Genomic DNA, 16,613 nt, shown 5'->3' with positions numbered 1-16,613 from the left:
GTTTCATCCCTGGTGCCACTTTTTAAAATAAAAAAACAGTAGAATGAATTGATTGGAAAGCTGCATTAACAGTTTCAAGCTTTGTTTATTCTTTATAAAACAGCATTTCTCAAGTCAAGGCCAACATAGCTCCACAAGAGATGATTACATTAGCCGCTACTACAGTATTGCATGCATTTATTCAGTTTTGGAATGAGCTGTGTGCAAAAAGCACCAAAGAGGAGGGGAAGTGCAATAGTACGTGCTTGTAAATCTTGTAAAAGTTTCCTCCTCTTGTGGAACGGTACAGACATGGTATGTGCAAAGTGATGGTCAAAAATCGTGGAATGAGAAAGTCTCTCATCCTCCATAATTCCACATTTCTTTTTTGGCCCTGTATTCTTAAGACTTATACCAACAGTATCATGGAATATATGGTTAGTGGTTGAAGTGCACAATGTAAAAATCCGTACAGACTACAGGATACTACTTTCGCTCTCAGGTCACACAATCTTGTGGCACTTAAAAAGCTTATTTTACAAAATGAAATGTTTGCCATTCCACTTCTCCAACCCCATGTTTTCGGTGCATGGTTGCAAATAATCAGAGTCCTTTAATCCAATGCCTGATTCATTCTGAGTTGGCCTGAGAAGCTCCGCGTTGCCCCACAAAGGAAAACTAAGGTCTTATAAATCCACTGTGTAGTCCACCTTTTTAATTCCCTGTATGACAGATTTTTTGAAAAACACAGCTACTTGGTTAAATTTCTGCAAGTAAACGAGGAGCAAAGAAACAAGCCAGCCCAAATGTATTATTTGTCCTTTTCTGTAATATGGTTTCATTATGTGTCACGTGAAGCAAAGCTCTGACCCAAACACGCAGTGGCTTCGAGCTGATAGTAGTGATTATTTTACCAAAAACAAAATGTTTGTCATATATAAAAAGAAGTTTTACATTGACAAAGTTTTCTTATACAGTTTACTTCAGATCACATTGTAGCTTAAAACCTTTATGGAGAATGAATAACAGTGAAATAGTTGAAATATCCCATGTAGCTGCAGCCAGATCACAGATGTGAACTCTATAAACTGCATCACAGTGTTTTCTCACAGCGGAGCTGATAGCACAGGCTACAAATGGTTGCTAAAAGCATTACGTCAGGAAATAATTTTTGAGGTGCAAACATACTAACATGTTAAGGATGTTTGACAACGACCAAATCTGATCAGAATCTGTCCAAGTGCTACAATCTTCTGAAAATTGAGATGTATGTTCAAACAGGGGGACAGTCACGTTTTCTATAGGTTTCTACTGCTCAATACTTGTGTTTTCTGTCTGTCTATTTAAACATCCTGCTTGTTATTTGTTACATGTATGTTTAACACTGTTTAACAGTATTTTCTCACTGAGTTCATTGTAGTCACTGCCATTTCTAAAATTGTGAAGGAATAAAACCCTCCTGTTTACACTGCAGACTATATTATACAGTATCTCATATCTACTGAGGTTTGAAGTGATAAGAGTACAAGCCCAAAGTATAATTCAAATATTTAAAAGGTAACTCTTTGGCTGACTGGTCGTTAGTTTTATTATGTTGGGCGTTCAACACCTTTCAGTATTCCAATGTCTTATCTTTGGAGTTGGAAAGTTTTGCTGAATATAAGTTAAATATAAGTTTCTATATATAATTTCTCTAGAAGAGTCTAGTATATTGTATCAAAATCTACAAAGTGTAACACATTTCCATCAAGAAGTATACGGCACAGCACCTGAAACAAATGAGATTCCCCTGAAGTCCCGTTACATGCAGCCTCCAAAATCTACTGTGCTTTATAGAAAGTGCGTTCTCCAGTCAAAGTAGTGACAGTTCCCCCTTTAGAAATGCTAGTTTATATCAAATATAAAGCAAATCCACAAACAGAATGGAATGTTTTTAAGGCCACAAAGTAAAAAAATATAGCCACACAGAAATATGTATAAACGTGTAAGCTATAAAGCCAGCATTTTTTTTTTTTAAAGGTAATTATTTAAAGATATACTGCTGAAGCTTTGGTTGAAAAACACCCCGACTACCCCTCTCTGAACAATATACAGCCAAGTAAGATGCATTCAGCTGAAATAGAAAATGTAAGTGTTTTATAAGTTTAAAGGGAAACATCGACTTGTCTATTAAGACCAGTTGTAAACTTGTAAAATGATGGCAGTGTCAATTTAAGACATGAAGTATGAGGGATTGGGATGGTTTAACTCCCTGCCTCAGTGAATCCAGTCACCTTTATATGAACTTGGAGTTTAACAGGCAGAGTAACCTGCATAATAAAGATGCTGGTGAATTGGCATCATGTTTGTGCCTTGTGCCAATGTAGTTTAGCTGCATGTTTGTTCCAATGGGTGGCATGATAAGGCTTTAGTGCTGAATGTGTGCGCTTGTGTTGTGCTCTGGTTGCATTGCATCAAGATCATGAAGGTTCAGAGGTCCTCTAACTGGATTTCTTCTGGTCCCCAGTGCTTGTACCTCTCGACTTGTTCAACACCACGGTGGCCTGAAAACAGAGAGAAAAGGGGAAGATAATTCATTTGACTACATACCGTATCAAGTGTTTCTTGCATCTTTCCCCAACTTCCGTTTTTTTCTATGTTGTGGTTAGTTCAGTGAAACCTCTCAGCTGCATCCATTTCTTAAACGTGCCAGGAAAATCAATCAATTCAAACCACTTCTGGTTGTGTGTAAGTGCGAGGACTGAACTCTAAACGGCCTCTGAGGGCTGTTAGTAGGGCTTTTACACTCTCGCTGTTGTTAGTTTTTCAATTTGTACTCTGTTGATGTTGGATCCAGCTCATACATTTTTAATTTTGTCTGTTTCATCTAATTGAGATTTATTTATTTAATGACTAAATGCTATGTGAAAGGGATTGCAATAGTTTAAGTCACAGTGAAACATAAGTTAGAGCATCTTTAGCTTCTATAATGTGACGTATTTCTGCGTGAAACAGAATATGTGGGCGGGGGAGATGGAGATGGAGCTGCAGACGACTCCACACGGCCTCCATACACGCCTCCCTCACCTGCGTTGTTCGACCAGGAGGAGGATAAGGGTTAAATGAACAAATCAGACCTTTTCACAGGTTTACCAGCTGAAATCCAAACACACACACCTCCTACTATATTGCTCTGCTAGCTAACCATACCAGTCAACGGCCAATTGCGGTTTTATATGATGGCTGGGATTAGTTAGTCGTCCCAAATCACATTTGATTGGATAAATTTGAATGATGGCCCCGGAGTTCAAGATAAGTCATCAAAAATATTTGTATCTTTTACAGGAAGTAAATGAATTAGCACAGGGCCACAGGATTTTTACCTTGTCTTTAAGAAACCACAGATAATTATCATCCAACTCTGCAGATATACAGGGTTTTTTTTGCCTCTATTAGCTCATTGTTTTGGTTTTATGGCTCGTACATCTACCGTGTATGTTTCAGTCTCTCGGGTCTTATCCACCTTGTTTCAAGAACAGCAAAAAAGCTCTGATAAACCCACTGTACGCAACCTATCAAGCACCAAAAAGCAGACACATTTACCAAAACAGACAATCTGACGTTCACACCCACATCACGCCGCGATTGGCCAGGGGAACAGATGTGAGAAAGTAAGCATAATAAATAATATGAAGAAAGGCCAACCAGCTTCTCTCTCTAACTCTATTTTTTCATACGTCACACAGCTACTTTTTGTGTGAACAACTGAGTGCAATGCTATGAATGTCTTCCAGGAGAGACTGTCTGAAAGTGTGTGGCATTATTCCACTATTTAAACTATTATCATCACTCAAGGCTTTATACAACCCTTTTCACATATATAGTAGCCCTCCCCAAGACCTGTAAACTGAGTCTGATGTGGAAAATTGGTGGACTTCCCCTTTAAGTAGACAAATGTTTAGTAGCACATTACCTGTAATAACTCTACAGGGCAATTAACTATCAGTCTTGTCAGCTTTTTTCTGGGTGCTTCTTCCCCCTTGTGACTGAAAATTGAGTAATGGAGCTTTAAAACATTTTCTAAGGCAAATTCAGTAGAAAGGAGCCTTTAAACAGGTTGTTTGAGGCCAAAGGAACCACTAAGTGGACACAGCAGTTGGCTAGCAAGCCACATGGTTAATCTGTGATTTCAAGCAGCCACATGACCATTGGTCTTTTTCTGATGACAACACATTCTTTGCTGGCTACTCTCAAAAGGTCTGAAATGACCTGACCCAAGCCAAGGAAAATCAGGAAAATGCCTTAGCCATAATAGCCTTTGCTGTGTTCCTGTCCCTGTGTTTCTCAAGCTGCACAAGCATATTTCAAATTTAAACTATTATTTTGCTCATATCCAGTTTTTAATATCACACAGTACATGACTATAAACTAAAATGGAACTTGTTTATGTTGTTTTTGTTACCAGTTTTTGGCAGGTGAATCAAACGTTAGATTACCCTTGGATTGCTGGATGCCATTTTTGTTCTTCCCAACATCAATTGCTCCCTCTAGTGACTTTTATGGGTACATGCATTGAAAAAAGGCTATAATAACATTACTAAAAGCTCTGAAAGCCATATATAGAGACATCAGTTAACAATAACTGACCACTGCCACAAGCACCATTATTCTCACCTGCTCCAGGACGACACCTGCGGCCTGGTCGATGGCTCCTCCAACAGTCCGGTACCGACCAGAGTAGCGGATGAAGGCCCACGTCAGCATGGACATCATGACCACACCCAGAGAACAATCACACACCAAGGCGAAGGTAGACAAGCCAACAAAGAGCAACACGCCTGACAGCACGTAGAGGAGGCACACCAGGACAAACAGCACTGCAGGTGTCCGGAAGGCGCTGAAGAGATTTTTTGACTTTTACAGCAAAGAGAAAAACAGATGATTATGAACACTTCTCAAATCATATCATTGCCAAAAACAGCAATGCATGCAATAATAGTAATATACTACATTCAATAAATACTACAATAAAGCTTTTGTTTTGTATAATGACCAGACAACAACTCTACAACATTTAAGTATACACCAAGGTTGTGGAAGATTCAGATGTTTATTTTAATGTCAAAAAAGGAATTCTTTAAAACATTAAGTTATATCATGTTTATGGAATAGTCTCTTACCGCATTGTGCTTGGTGAATGACTGCCACATTTCCCCCAGCTCCTTTTCTAGCTGTGCGTGGTAACGGTCACAAAACTCTTGTCCGCCCATCTTCTTGGTCGAGGAGAAGTTGTGAAGAGCCTCTCGGAAGAAAAAGTGATGCTTTTCCTCCAGAGAGTCGGGAGACACATAGGGCAAGTCTCCCCCACACACCTTAGAAAGGAAAACAAAGAGAAAAGAGACTTAAGAAAAGAAAGTTTGTCAGGATTATATGAACACTACCAGTCATTTCTTGTTAGAATATAACAGGATTATCCACCCCGTTAATAAAAAAGGAAACAAGTACTCTGCTGGTACAGAGTGGTTTCCATGTCCCAAAATGCCAACGATGATCACCAAACAGAGTGAAAAGGTCTTTCACATGTAAGCGAACCCACCTTCTCCATGTTCTTGTAATACTGATCTTTGGCTGTTGCCACGGCTGCCAGGTTATTGGCCTCTGCTGTAGCCTGGTGAGACAAACAGGCATATATTAAATGTATTGGAGTGAAAAACTAAAAGAACAAGTCAAAATGACCCATGCCCCTAGTTAACAGGAAAAATGAGGGGCTTGTTAGAACTTATGTTAATCCTGCACATACCATGAGCATAGTCTTTGGCTGTGGCAAGTCTTCTCCCTGGTAAATCTTGATGTAAGCCTGGTAAGACAATGATTACAATATTAGATATGAAAAACTGGTTTGGGTTTAGCAGGAAAACTCAGATGGAGAAGACGTTACCTTGAAGTACTCCAGCAGGCCCCGGCAAGTGACTTTGTTTCCATGTATTTCTTTCTCCGCCAGACGATCCGGGTGCAGCAGTTTAGGAATCAAGCTCTGCAGCTGCTCTCTGAACTCCAGGCCCACATCTGACAAAATAAATATATCAAAACTCAGGACAGCGCTCAAGTATATTAGGCATTCTGCTAAATACCAACCTTAAACAAAGTAGAATAGTATGGAAAACAGATCTTACGCCTAAGTTGTCCCCGAAAAGCAGGGCTGGTGGCAACGTTCAACCCAGGGTGAGGTAACAAGAAGCATGAAATTTTGGTGAAGCATGAATGGATGTGCTCCCTCACTGTTTGCAGCTCCTCATGTTGGGTCTCCTTTACCTTTAAAAATCAATGCAATAGTAAGGTGGAATCACAAACTCAGTATCAAAGATCAGCTAAGTGTATTTATTATATTCTACTAAGTCAACAAGACAGAATTGGTACCTGTAAACGTTTATCCAGGAATCCATTGCCTCCTTTAAACCCGTAGTCATATTCATAGGGAAAGCTCCAGTCCCTGATTAGGAACATCAAAGACTGTAGGAGGAAAAGAAAGGTGTTCAATTAAAAATAAAACCTTTTTATCAAACAGAGCAACTAAAACAATCAGATACATGTCCAACATCAGCAACAAATAATCAAATCCAGTGGTTTTTCTTACCTGAAAGGGCTTCAGAAAGAGCTCATCCATGGCAAGACGGCCATACTCCGTGAACAGCTGAGAGGAGGAGGCAGCCATTATGCAAAATTAATACTGAGATGCAAAAATCTGAAGAGCACCTAATGTTAAGCAGTGAAATTATTGAAACACACTTCTGTCAGACGCAGAAAAGCTTATTTTAAGACCTTTATATTTCATATCCTATGTCTTAAAAATTAACTAAGACTAAATCATATAGTCATAATCATCAGGTTATTGTCATACTGATGTAAACAGACCTGTAGCTGCTGCAGATCGTCCTCTTGTATGTTCTGTGACAGATTGTAGATCTACAAAAAAGAAACTATGTAAGCAAAGAATTACAAGAATATTGAGAAATAATTAAATCAGTGATAATCAGAGGAGATCAGTCACCTGTATTGAGCTGGTCATGGTGCTGAGGGCAAAGATGGTGGCACAGTCCTTCACGGTGGACTGGTTATCAAAGGCTCCCTGAGTGTCCATCAACACTACTGCCACCTACAGGAGCAGAGAGACAAGTACAGTACATGACATGAACACTTTGTGTGACTGGAGTCGTTAAAGAGTACTCCTTCAAATTACAAGCAAATAAAAACAAAAGCAATTAAAATTCCATCCCACATGAAATTATCTGCATTAATGTGAGATCTTGAGTAAATTACAGGACAGATTATAGCTAGTGTAGAGTTATAGGTATATATTCAAACAACAATCCAACATTGTACATTTTACAATGATATAAAACTGAGGAAAAAAGCAAATAATCACATTTAAGAAGCAGGAAACAGAAAATGTTTGACATTTTTGCTTGATTAATGTCTTAAACAATTAATTGATTATCAAAATTGTTGTTTATTCATTTTCTGTAGATCGACTATCCAATTAATCTTTTCTGCACTACAAACATGCAAGTCAGAGCAACTAATGAGAGAGTGTCACAAAGATGAAGAGTGAAAGGTCATTAAGAGGAGAATATGGGATGAATTTTGAGGAGACAAAAATCTGATAATGACTAAAGTAAAATAAAGACCTTTCAGAAATTATTTTGATAGAATTATAAACTAAGTTCACACCTGGTTTTTCTTAATTTTACTGTAGTTTTTCAGTAAACATCCCACAACACACAGGCATACATACAGTACATAAATAAACAAATAAATTGTGCATGTACCTCTGTTCCATCCTTCTTTTGGACGGGGAAAACTTCACTCCATAGCTGGATGCCTGTTGTCTCTGGTTCTGAACCCCCCCTCCAAGAAAATCCAGTCAGCGGCTCATCATCCTGACCCAGCCAGTTTTCATCACCCTGCAGAAATAAAATGACACTCAAGATCAGTCAGGGGGCAGCTATGTGAAACTCTGTGCATCCAACCCTTCTGGCTTATTCAAAAATTGAAAGATGCCTTGTCATGTACTTCCATTTACCCTGAAGAATATAGCAGCAGCAGACATTTCACCCTCAAATGTTAACAGAAACTCTGGCTGTTCTGCATAATTTACAGCATAAAAAAGTGGAACGTAGACCTCAGTCAGGTCATAATTATCTCCCCAGATAGCTATTCTTTTGACTGTACTGGATAGACAACAAAAGGATGAAATGGTAGCCAACGTTTGGCCTGATGGTGACACTACAGCAAAGAAAATGGGAGTTACCAAAATCAATGAGATTTATCAATGAGTACATCAAATGCAATGCCAAGCATTAGCTTAGTTTACAAGATATGTACAGAAAAACAAACTAAGGGCATTCACATAGACTCCACTCCTTAGTATAGGTAATGACTAAATTATCAATTATTATCAAACTAGTTAGTTCACATGTTACAGCAGGGATGGGCAATAATGTGGCAATACTGGATAAAGGTTTTTATTTTTTTAGTGATTATCCAGGTTATCAGACCTTCAACACAAGAGGAGGAATGAGACAGTATCCCCTGCTGTGACCTCCCTGCTATAAAATATGAAAATATTTCAGCATGAAATAAGTCTTCTTTAGGGAAGTGCTTTTGGCCTCTGAGTACTGTAGACAGATATAATGTCTGACGTGTTACAGTGTGACTCACCTTTCTGTACATGTAACGGAGCATGAAATCAAGCAGGAAGCTCTTGCCCTTTCTGAAGGCTCCGGCCACTGACAGCACCACCACGTGTTTGTCTCGGACCTCAGGAGCCAACAGAACCCGAGCCAAAGCCTCCGTGTCCAAAGCGAAGGAGTGATCCTCCTTGCAAACTGTGACGATCTGAACTGGGCCTGGTTCACTCCCCATCCTTAAGAGGTACTGGTCACTGTGAATATCACAGACAAAAACATCAGGTTGATATTAGCACTGGAACAATTTTAGGGCTGCAACGTATGTCTATTTTTTATTACTGATTAATTTGATTTGTCCATTTTTTGATGAACTGAAGTCTTTAACTTGTCACAAAAAGTGAAAAATGTCCAAGGTGATAACTAACAGTCCACACTCCCAGACAAATATGAATGTACAATGACATAAAGCATAGAAAAGCAGCAAATCATCACATTTGAGAAACGGGGAATAGTACATCTTTGACATTTGTTCTTGATAAATGACTAACAATTAATCGATTCTTAAAAATTGTTGGTGATGAATTTTCTGCCAATTGACTAACTGATTCAGCACTTAATAAAGTTAATACTCTAAAAATCACTTTTAGTCTGCATTTGATTGAATTTTTGATCATCAATTAATAGTTGTAGTTATTAATATTTACCAAACACAATCGTCAAACATTGGCTGGTCACAAGCAATTCTAAGACATCGGTTAGGCTCTTGTAATGAACATTTAGTTATCAATTAATGAACTACTGGAAAATATATATATTCTGAGCAACTGTGGCACATGAAGTGTTTCCACGTCTGCCCATCAACAGAACAGAAATCATTCAAAATAAATTGATCAGAAGAAAACTAATGGAAAAGAAAATCAGTAGATTAATCAATAATGACAATAGCCATTAGTTGTAGGCCTAAAGGATAAATTCCTTAAAGATCACTCTGCTGAGCCATTAAAAAGGTTTTTCCTTCCAGCTTCACAAAGATATGAGATTTAGATGATAATCGCACTCAAAGCTGTTTACTCACTAAGTACCATTTCGTCTGAGCCTAATGAAAAATCAGACATGCACTGCTCCTTCCATCAGACACAATATTTATCTCTGTGTAAAGCTGACTGTGGGATGCTCTTATGGGTGTCATGCTGCTTTGCCTCCAGCTTGTGGATTCAGCATGCTCTCCCATACACTGTTCATTTTAGCTGCTTCAATGGACCTCAGTGTTGTTGCTTTCTGAGGAGGACGTCCTCTCCCATGATGAGTAAGACAGTGAGGTGCTTTCATAACAGCTTATCTGTGGCTATAATACCCAAAGCGCTCTCTCTCTCCTTTCACCAGAAAACACTCAACACCTCAAGGGTGTGGCATTCAGCAGTGGCATGCCAGGCATTTCTGGGTAGTGGATGTGTTGGACAGAGTTGATGCAATGAAGTAAAAAATTCTGCAGCAACCATATTTTGTACTCTGCGCTTTGCTGTGAGCAAGTCCGACATGAGATAAAGTAAATTGTACAGCACCTTCTCTATAATTAGCATTGCAAATGCCACTTAACGCTGACAGCGACGTTAGGTACGCTGGCAGTACTTGGACCACTAACTTACAGCTAAGCTAAACAGATCTCTAGCCTAACTAACTACAGATATAATCGAGGAGCTCATTAGCTAACTTAAGGCCATAATTAACGTTACTGACGGGCTATCTTACTAGTTAGCGGCTGTAGCTAGCCTGCAGGTCTGCATGTAAGTTGTTCAAACAAAAACAGTAAAAAGCTAACGCATATCCGTTGTTAGCGTTAGCTGTTAAGATATAACGTTGCAGCAATCTTTTAAGATGCATACCCTAAATTAGCTTAAAAATAACGTAGCGCCTACCTTTAGCTCCTCTGTCACAGTGTGATGTTACCTTTGGTGTCTTCAAACGGCTTCAACACAATCTCATAAGAGTCGAGACACAACTGAAACGTGACTTTTTTTTTACACTGGCATAGAAACAAACATGAGAACTTTTTTCCACCACGAAACTCACAAACGTCCGTATTCAGCCCGCGCAAAGTCGTATGGGAAATGTAGTTTTGGTGTGAGTTCCTGCTTGTACTTCAGTCTGTCTATGAACTACGTTACCCTTTTGCCAAGTCTGCCTCATAGCTAGGGAAATGTAGTTTTAATGTAAAAGTTACGAATACGGAACTACCGGATAAGTAACGCAAAACAGAAGTTATGTTGTTTTGCGTATACACAAATCATATCTGAAATATTTCCACGGAGGAGAAATACACTGTAGCTTAGCAACAGGTTTGTGTTTGAGGACATATGTCTAGCAGGCTGTAGTCCAGTTGGCTGTGGTTGTTACGCCCGCTAATGGTGTAATCTGTATAAAAACTACATCCATAGATGATGAAAATACCCAAACATATCATACAACAATTTATATTGGAACAAACTGCAGTGCACGTGCAACCAAAACAAAACTGACTATTTTAATTCACAAAAACAGCATGACAAATTTTATTTGTTAGATTACAAAATCTTTTGAAAATACAACCAATTTACAAACAGAAATTCAGTGTGCCCTGAAATGTAAAGTGGTTTAAATGGCAGTGAGTTCATCTTACATTTTAACTCATAAATTCCAATCAAACTATTCCTGATTGAAGACAAGCTCATATCTAGGTTTTCAAAATCACAGAAAAGACATTCAGTAACATAGCATCATGGACATTAAATCAACTCCAGCAAACATGATCTGAAGAATGATGATGGGTGTAAAGAAATTAATTAGAAATAAAATTGGAAGTACTTATATTATTGTAAATGAGTAGTGCTTTCCCACTTTTTTGAGTGCAATCTACATTTACAACTACATTATAAATTAAATATATTTTAATTAAGTATTATACTCAACTACTTTTAGAAACACAGCATTTTCAGAATAGGCTACAGTAAAAGTGTTAATGGGGCAAGATATTTGACATAAGTTTGTTTTTAATGGTTTTTTCCCCTCATAAAGAAAACTCTATGAAAACCTTCTTATAAAGAAAAGACATATTCATATTGAAATGGTAACAGTGTGGATGTTCAGTGTATTCCTCAAAAGAGCTATTTTTGTACCTTTCTTGTGCAGGTTTCAACGGCATATAAATCTTACTTTAACTTGGGAAACATTTTAATCAAGAAACAGCACTTCTACTTGAGTTGGAAGTACTCCTTCCACCCCTGAGAATGAACTTAATGTGTTAAAAAAATCACAGTGGAAAACCTCAAAACTTATTGTATTGAATACCATACTCTATTAATACTTTCCCCTCAGTTTTAAAATCTCAGAGTATAATCTCGTCCATATTTTTCAGTGTAACATTACACTCTCAAGTCTGTGTCCAGGTTGTTGTTGTATGGTAGTGGTCTGGTGGTAAATTCAGCGTCAGCATTAAGGGTGCCTGAATACATAGGAAGTAATGTGATCCATAGTCTTGTTAGTCCATCATAAAGTTGATCTATATTTTTACCTAACAAAAAAACAATACATGAGCCTTAGGGCAGTGTCAACGTCTCAGGAAGAAGCAGCCGATTTGCCGAACATCATCACTCCACCCATTATCATTTAAGACTTTAAAACATAAATCCCCATTTATGTTGGTTCGTTGGAGTATTTGCTTACAATCGATTGAAGCATTGCATCAGTTGTGATTGTTAAATGGGATATAGCGTTAATATCCGCCACCTGCTAGGTCCAGCAGTGACCCAGCAGCCTCCTGGGCCTCGGCATCGAGCTGAAGGATCTCCACAGTCTCCAGGTCCAACTCTGTGTCACCCGGCAGCACCAGGTACTGGTACTGGTGAGACTGGTAATAGTGTAACTCGATGTACCCGCTGTCTGACAGGGGGTCTTTCTCCATCTCCCCGCTGACCTCGTCCTGCTGGTATTCAACCGACTCCATGGTGACAAGTTCCTCGTGATCCGGGGTCAAAGGGCACGGTGGGTTTTCAGAGAAAGTTGGGTCATCATTGGTGAAGGTTTGGGGTGAGGGCGTGGAGAGGAGGAGGGTGTGAGAAAGAGGATCTGTATGAGGAAAAAACCCCCAATAAAAGTAGGAAATGACAGATCATAGTGTTCAGGCAGAAAATGAGACATTAATATTAATAACTTGTTTTCGTACAAGCTGGTTGAACAACCACTTGTCAGATTCTTCAGTGAGCATGTGCGACCCATATAGCGCATACGCTCGGATATAAAACGAGCGGACATAAAGGGGACTAAGCTAGGCTATTGCTGGGTTGCCAAGGTAATAGAAGGTTGTTGCCGTGACAACAGAACACAAACACAGGAACAATGTTGCATGCTGAGAAAGCTGCAGAGAGGGAGAAAAGCTGCATGCAATAAAAGTGTCACAGAGAGCTGTTACTCCATTTATAAAATATAGTAGACTAAAAGAAATTCATAAAGGGTTAAATATGTAAGTTCTTCTACTAATTCAGTGACATGAGCCTGCTGTGAGTCTCCTCGTCATCACTAACCTGAGATTTCCAAAGAGTCGCACACTGCGGGCACCCCAAATTCAGCTCCTTCCAGCCTGCACACAACACGGTGAGATGGTTAGACAACGACATAAATATAGGGTTTTTTTTGTTTGTTTAAAACACACCTCAGTAAGAGAGTGTCATTAAAATGTAAAATTATTCAGAAACACCTCACCCACTACAGGCAAATTATATGTTAGTGCTCTGGTTAGAAAGCAACCCAGAAACATTTACTGTATTAACAGAAAAACAGACACAATCAACACAGGAAATCTATTAAAAAAAACAGAAAATAGTGAAAGATGCCCATCAATTGTTTTAGTCATCAAGTAAATACAATAAACCAAACATTCGCTAGTTCCAACTTCCAGCTTCACAGATGTAAGGAGCTGCTTGCTTTTTATTTATTCATTTTATAATGTATAATGCTCAATTGAAAACATTCAAATTTCTGACAGCTGCTCAGACTAAATAAGCAATTTTTAACTTTGAATTTACAGAGTTAAAGATTAATAAAAAAAAAATACTCATAATGAAAATAGTTGTCCGTTGCAGCCCTGATACACATTACAGTACCTAAACTGTGTGATTATACTCACAGTGCAGGCTTGTTTAACAAATTGCTGTTGGTGCTGTGATAACTGTGGGTCTTCTTCAGCAACTCGAGGAGTGCTGGCCGATACTCTGGACACACACACCACATCGATCCTTTCCCCACTGACTGAAACAAATATACAAAACCACTTGAAACATTCACACTGCAGTGGCAAATGGAAAGATGTTAGTCTTAAGCAACACTGACACATTAGACCATATAACAACCTTAACACATGTGGAGTACATTATAATAATTTCCCTGTAGGGCAGTTTAATGCTGACTTGACTACAAAGCAGCACATCTGGATTCAGTATGCTGCCCAAGGACATTTCAGTGGGATGGATGCTTTCAGATATGGATGCTTGAACCTCTGTCCTATAATTTAAGCACAATCTCTTTACTCGCTACATGACCCGTTTGCTCTTAATGTGGTAAACGTGAGTCATGTCCCCACCTGGCTCTTGTCCCTCTGAATGCGACGGAAGCTCTTGCTCAGGGACAGGTTGTGTCTGACAGAGTTCCTCCAGCCTCCAGAGGCTGTCCTGTAGTAGGGGAAATTGTTCACAATCCATTCATATATGTCCCTCACTGGAAGCCTCTTCTCAGGTGAGTCTTCTAATGCCATGAAAATCAGACTGCTGAAGGAGTACGGCGGCTTCGACAAGGCAGGAGGAAGAGGTTGGGTAGGTGCGGAGGACTCTAGCTGAGGCAGTGGTGTCATTTTGGGAAGGGGCTGCAGCGGGAGCAGGTTACCCCTCTGATGCAGCCAGCTGAGGCAGGTCAGGTCATCTTGGTCAGATATGTTTGCCGGGCTGAGGCATTGTATGGTTTGTCCTTCGAGGCAGTGAGATGCTGTGCAGTGTGAAAGAGGGGAGGAAGAGTGAGTAGACTCTGCTGTTGCTGGAGAAAGTGAGGTAGGGGACGGGGGGAATGAAATAGGTGAAAGTGGGAGTGAAACACAGCCATTTGAGCGGGTCTGCTGCGGCGAAGAGGAGAAAGGCAGGGACCCTCTGAAAGTGGTAGGACATGGTGACGAGGGAGGCAGCGCGTGTGAGCTATTCTCCATCTCTCTGCCAGGAGGAAACTTCCAGGGTCATTCAGCTGTACCACTGCTGAAACATATGCAGAAATCAATCAAAGTTACTTTTGTAGGGAATGATGAATGTAATCTGGATTAAAAGTGAGCAACTTTGCACTAAGGACTAAAGTCAGTTTTATTTATAAAGCCCAAAATCGCCTCAGAGGGCAAAAACTCCCCCACACCCTCTTCCAGAGCAGACAGGAATGCAATAAATGTCTTTTGTACAGAGTAGACAGAGATAGCCTGCTTTGATTTTCTGTTTTTTTTTAAAAAGTAAAAGTAAACCAAACATGCAAAAAACATGCAGGGTAACTAGGCCTACTCCAGGTTCATCTCAACTCCAAAGTTTTAGACTAAAAGAGCTGATGGAAAATGCTGTCTTAAAGAAAAATGAACAGCTTGATTCTGTTAAATGTTAGCTATCCGTTCCCCTCTGATGAGCATCCACTTAATGTTCAAAGTCCACTATACGTGCAGCAGGCCTACACTCATACAGTCCCATCTCCCGTTTAAATAAACGCAAAACGTGGCCAGTGGACAGGTGGAGGTCTCTTAGAAAGTCATTGTACCTCGTAGCTATACTTAAGGTGCGCTGGCATCGATTAAACGCTTTTAGCAAATTAGCAAGTAAATAAGTAATAATGTAACATCGAAGTTATAACGCTCTGAATGTTTGTATGTGATGCCACATGGCTCTACAACGCAGTTCAGTAGGCAAATGGCGGATCAATATAAAGTTTCATTTAGTCAAGAAAGCCGCCTTTTCCTCTCACAGGTAACCCACTCGCTGATGTTAGCTAGTGCTTCAAATGCGTACTATTAACTACTTACTCACCAAATTACCAAAACGATAATTCTGGCAGACTTCAGAGCTCCTTAAATGTCCCAAAACACGTCGTTCAAAAGTCAAAGGTGAAATTATGGTGTTCAAAACTAGAATCGGAGTCGGACGCCTCTCCCTCCGTGTTCTGTTGCCGTCCGAGGTTTCCATGGAAACGAAAAGGACGCTTTGCAGTGCGCGCGTTCCCAGGCGCGCTCCCGCACCGACAGTCTCACACCAGCCAGCAGGACAGTAAAAATACTCCAATGTAAAATACCCCGTTAAGTGTTAAGTAGCATAAACATGTACTAATAGTAGTAAAATGGTGGGTAGTAGTTGCCAGTGGTGAAAGAAGTATTCAGTAAAAGTAGCATGACCCCAGTGTAAAAATGCTGTTTCAAGTTAAGTCCTGCATTTAAAAATCAAAAGTCATCATTATGCAGCATAATGACTCATGTCATTGTTATATATTATACTATTGGATAATTATAACTGATTCATGAATGTCGAAGCAGCATTTTAATGTTGTAGCGGGTCGAGGTGGGGCCGATTCTAACTTTTTTTAATACACTGTTGGGTGGTTTAATCAATAAAAATGCATATTTTACAAGCTCATCATTTGTGTGTAAAATCTGAATCTACAAAGTGACTATACATTTCAAACAAATGTAGCGTTAGTGAATTAAAGAGTGCAACATTTTCTCTGAGTAAGTAAAGTACAGTAACTCAAAATTACACTGAAGCGCCAATGTACTTAAATTCCACCAGTAATTCTAAGTAAATTAATTTCAGTTACTTTCCACCTTTGAGAACAACTGTATAACTTTGCAACATATCTGTCTCAGTCATGAAATTAATCATATTTTTCAGGTGGAAATAAATCAGATACAACAAATACAGAAATACTTTG

General features: G+C 39.3%; 2 protein-coding genes across 4 annotated transcripts; both read right to left on the bottom strand.

Annotated features, from left to right (window-relative positions):
* Positions 1–65: 65 nt before the first annotated feature.
* On the bottom strand, positions 66–10,747 carry atl3 (atlastin 3). Of its 2 annotated transcripts, none has more exons than XM_044204841.1 (14): positions 10,562–10,747; positions 8,677–8,899; positions 7,785–7,919; positions 7,007–7,111; positions 6,871–6,921; positions 6,593–6,649; positions 6,376–6,468; positions 6,132–6,270; positions 5,897–6,024; positions 5,759–5,815; positions 5,555–5,626; positions 5,139–5,330; positions 4,633–4,872; positions 66–2,522 (listed from the first exon to the last, which is right to left on the bottom strand). In XM_044204841.1, exons 2-14 carry the CDS (start codon positions 8,878–8,880, stop codon positions 2,460–2,462), a joined length of 1,536 nt encoding a protein of 511 aa, XP_044060776.1. In that variant the 5' UTR covers positions 8,881–8,899; positions 10,562–10,747; the 3' UTR covers positions 66–2,459. The 2 variants fall into 2 exon arrangements, with proteins under 2 accessions (XP_044060776.1, XP_044060777.1); XM_044204842.1 differs by having other exon boundaries at positions 10,593–10,737.
* Positions 10,748–11,152: 405 nt separating this feature from the next.
* On the bottom strand, positions 11,153–16,214 carry si:ch211-145o7.3 (forkhead box protein N2). 2 transcript variants are annotated; one of them, XM_044204829.1, is made up of 5 exons: positions 15,719–16,214; positions 14,257–14,914; positions 13,804–13,925; positions 13,202–13,257; positions 11,153–12,746 (listed from the first exon to the last, which is right to left on the bottom strand). In XM_044204829.1, exons 2-5 carry the CDS (start codon positions 14,866–14,868, stop codon positions 12,394–12,396), a joined length of 1,143 nt encoding a protein of 380 aa, XP_044060764.1. In that variant the 5' UTR covers positions 14,869–14,914; positions 15,719–16,214; the 3' UTR covers positions 11,153–12,393. The 2 variants fall into 2 exon arrangements, with proteins under 2 accessions (XP_044060764.1, XP_044060765.1); XM_044204830.1 differs by having other exon boundaries at positions 14,257–14,911.
* Positions 16,215–16,613: the final 399 nt, after the last annotated feature.

The sequence above is a fragment of the Siniperca chuatsi genome, linkage group LG8 (genome assembly GCF_020085105.1).
Source record: "Siniperca chuatsi isolate FFG_IHB_CAS linkage group LG8, ASM2008510v1, whole genome shotgun sequence".
NCBI classification, from domain to species: Eukaryota; Metazoa; Chordata; class Actinopteri; order Centrarchiformes; family Sinipercidae; genus Siniperca; species Siniperca chuatsi.
The sequence above is the reverse complement of the archived record's forward strand: the minus strand, read 5'-3'. Positions and strand labels throughout refer to the sequence as shown.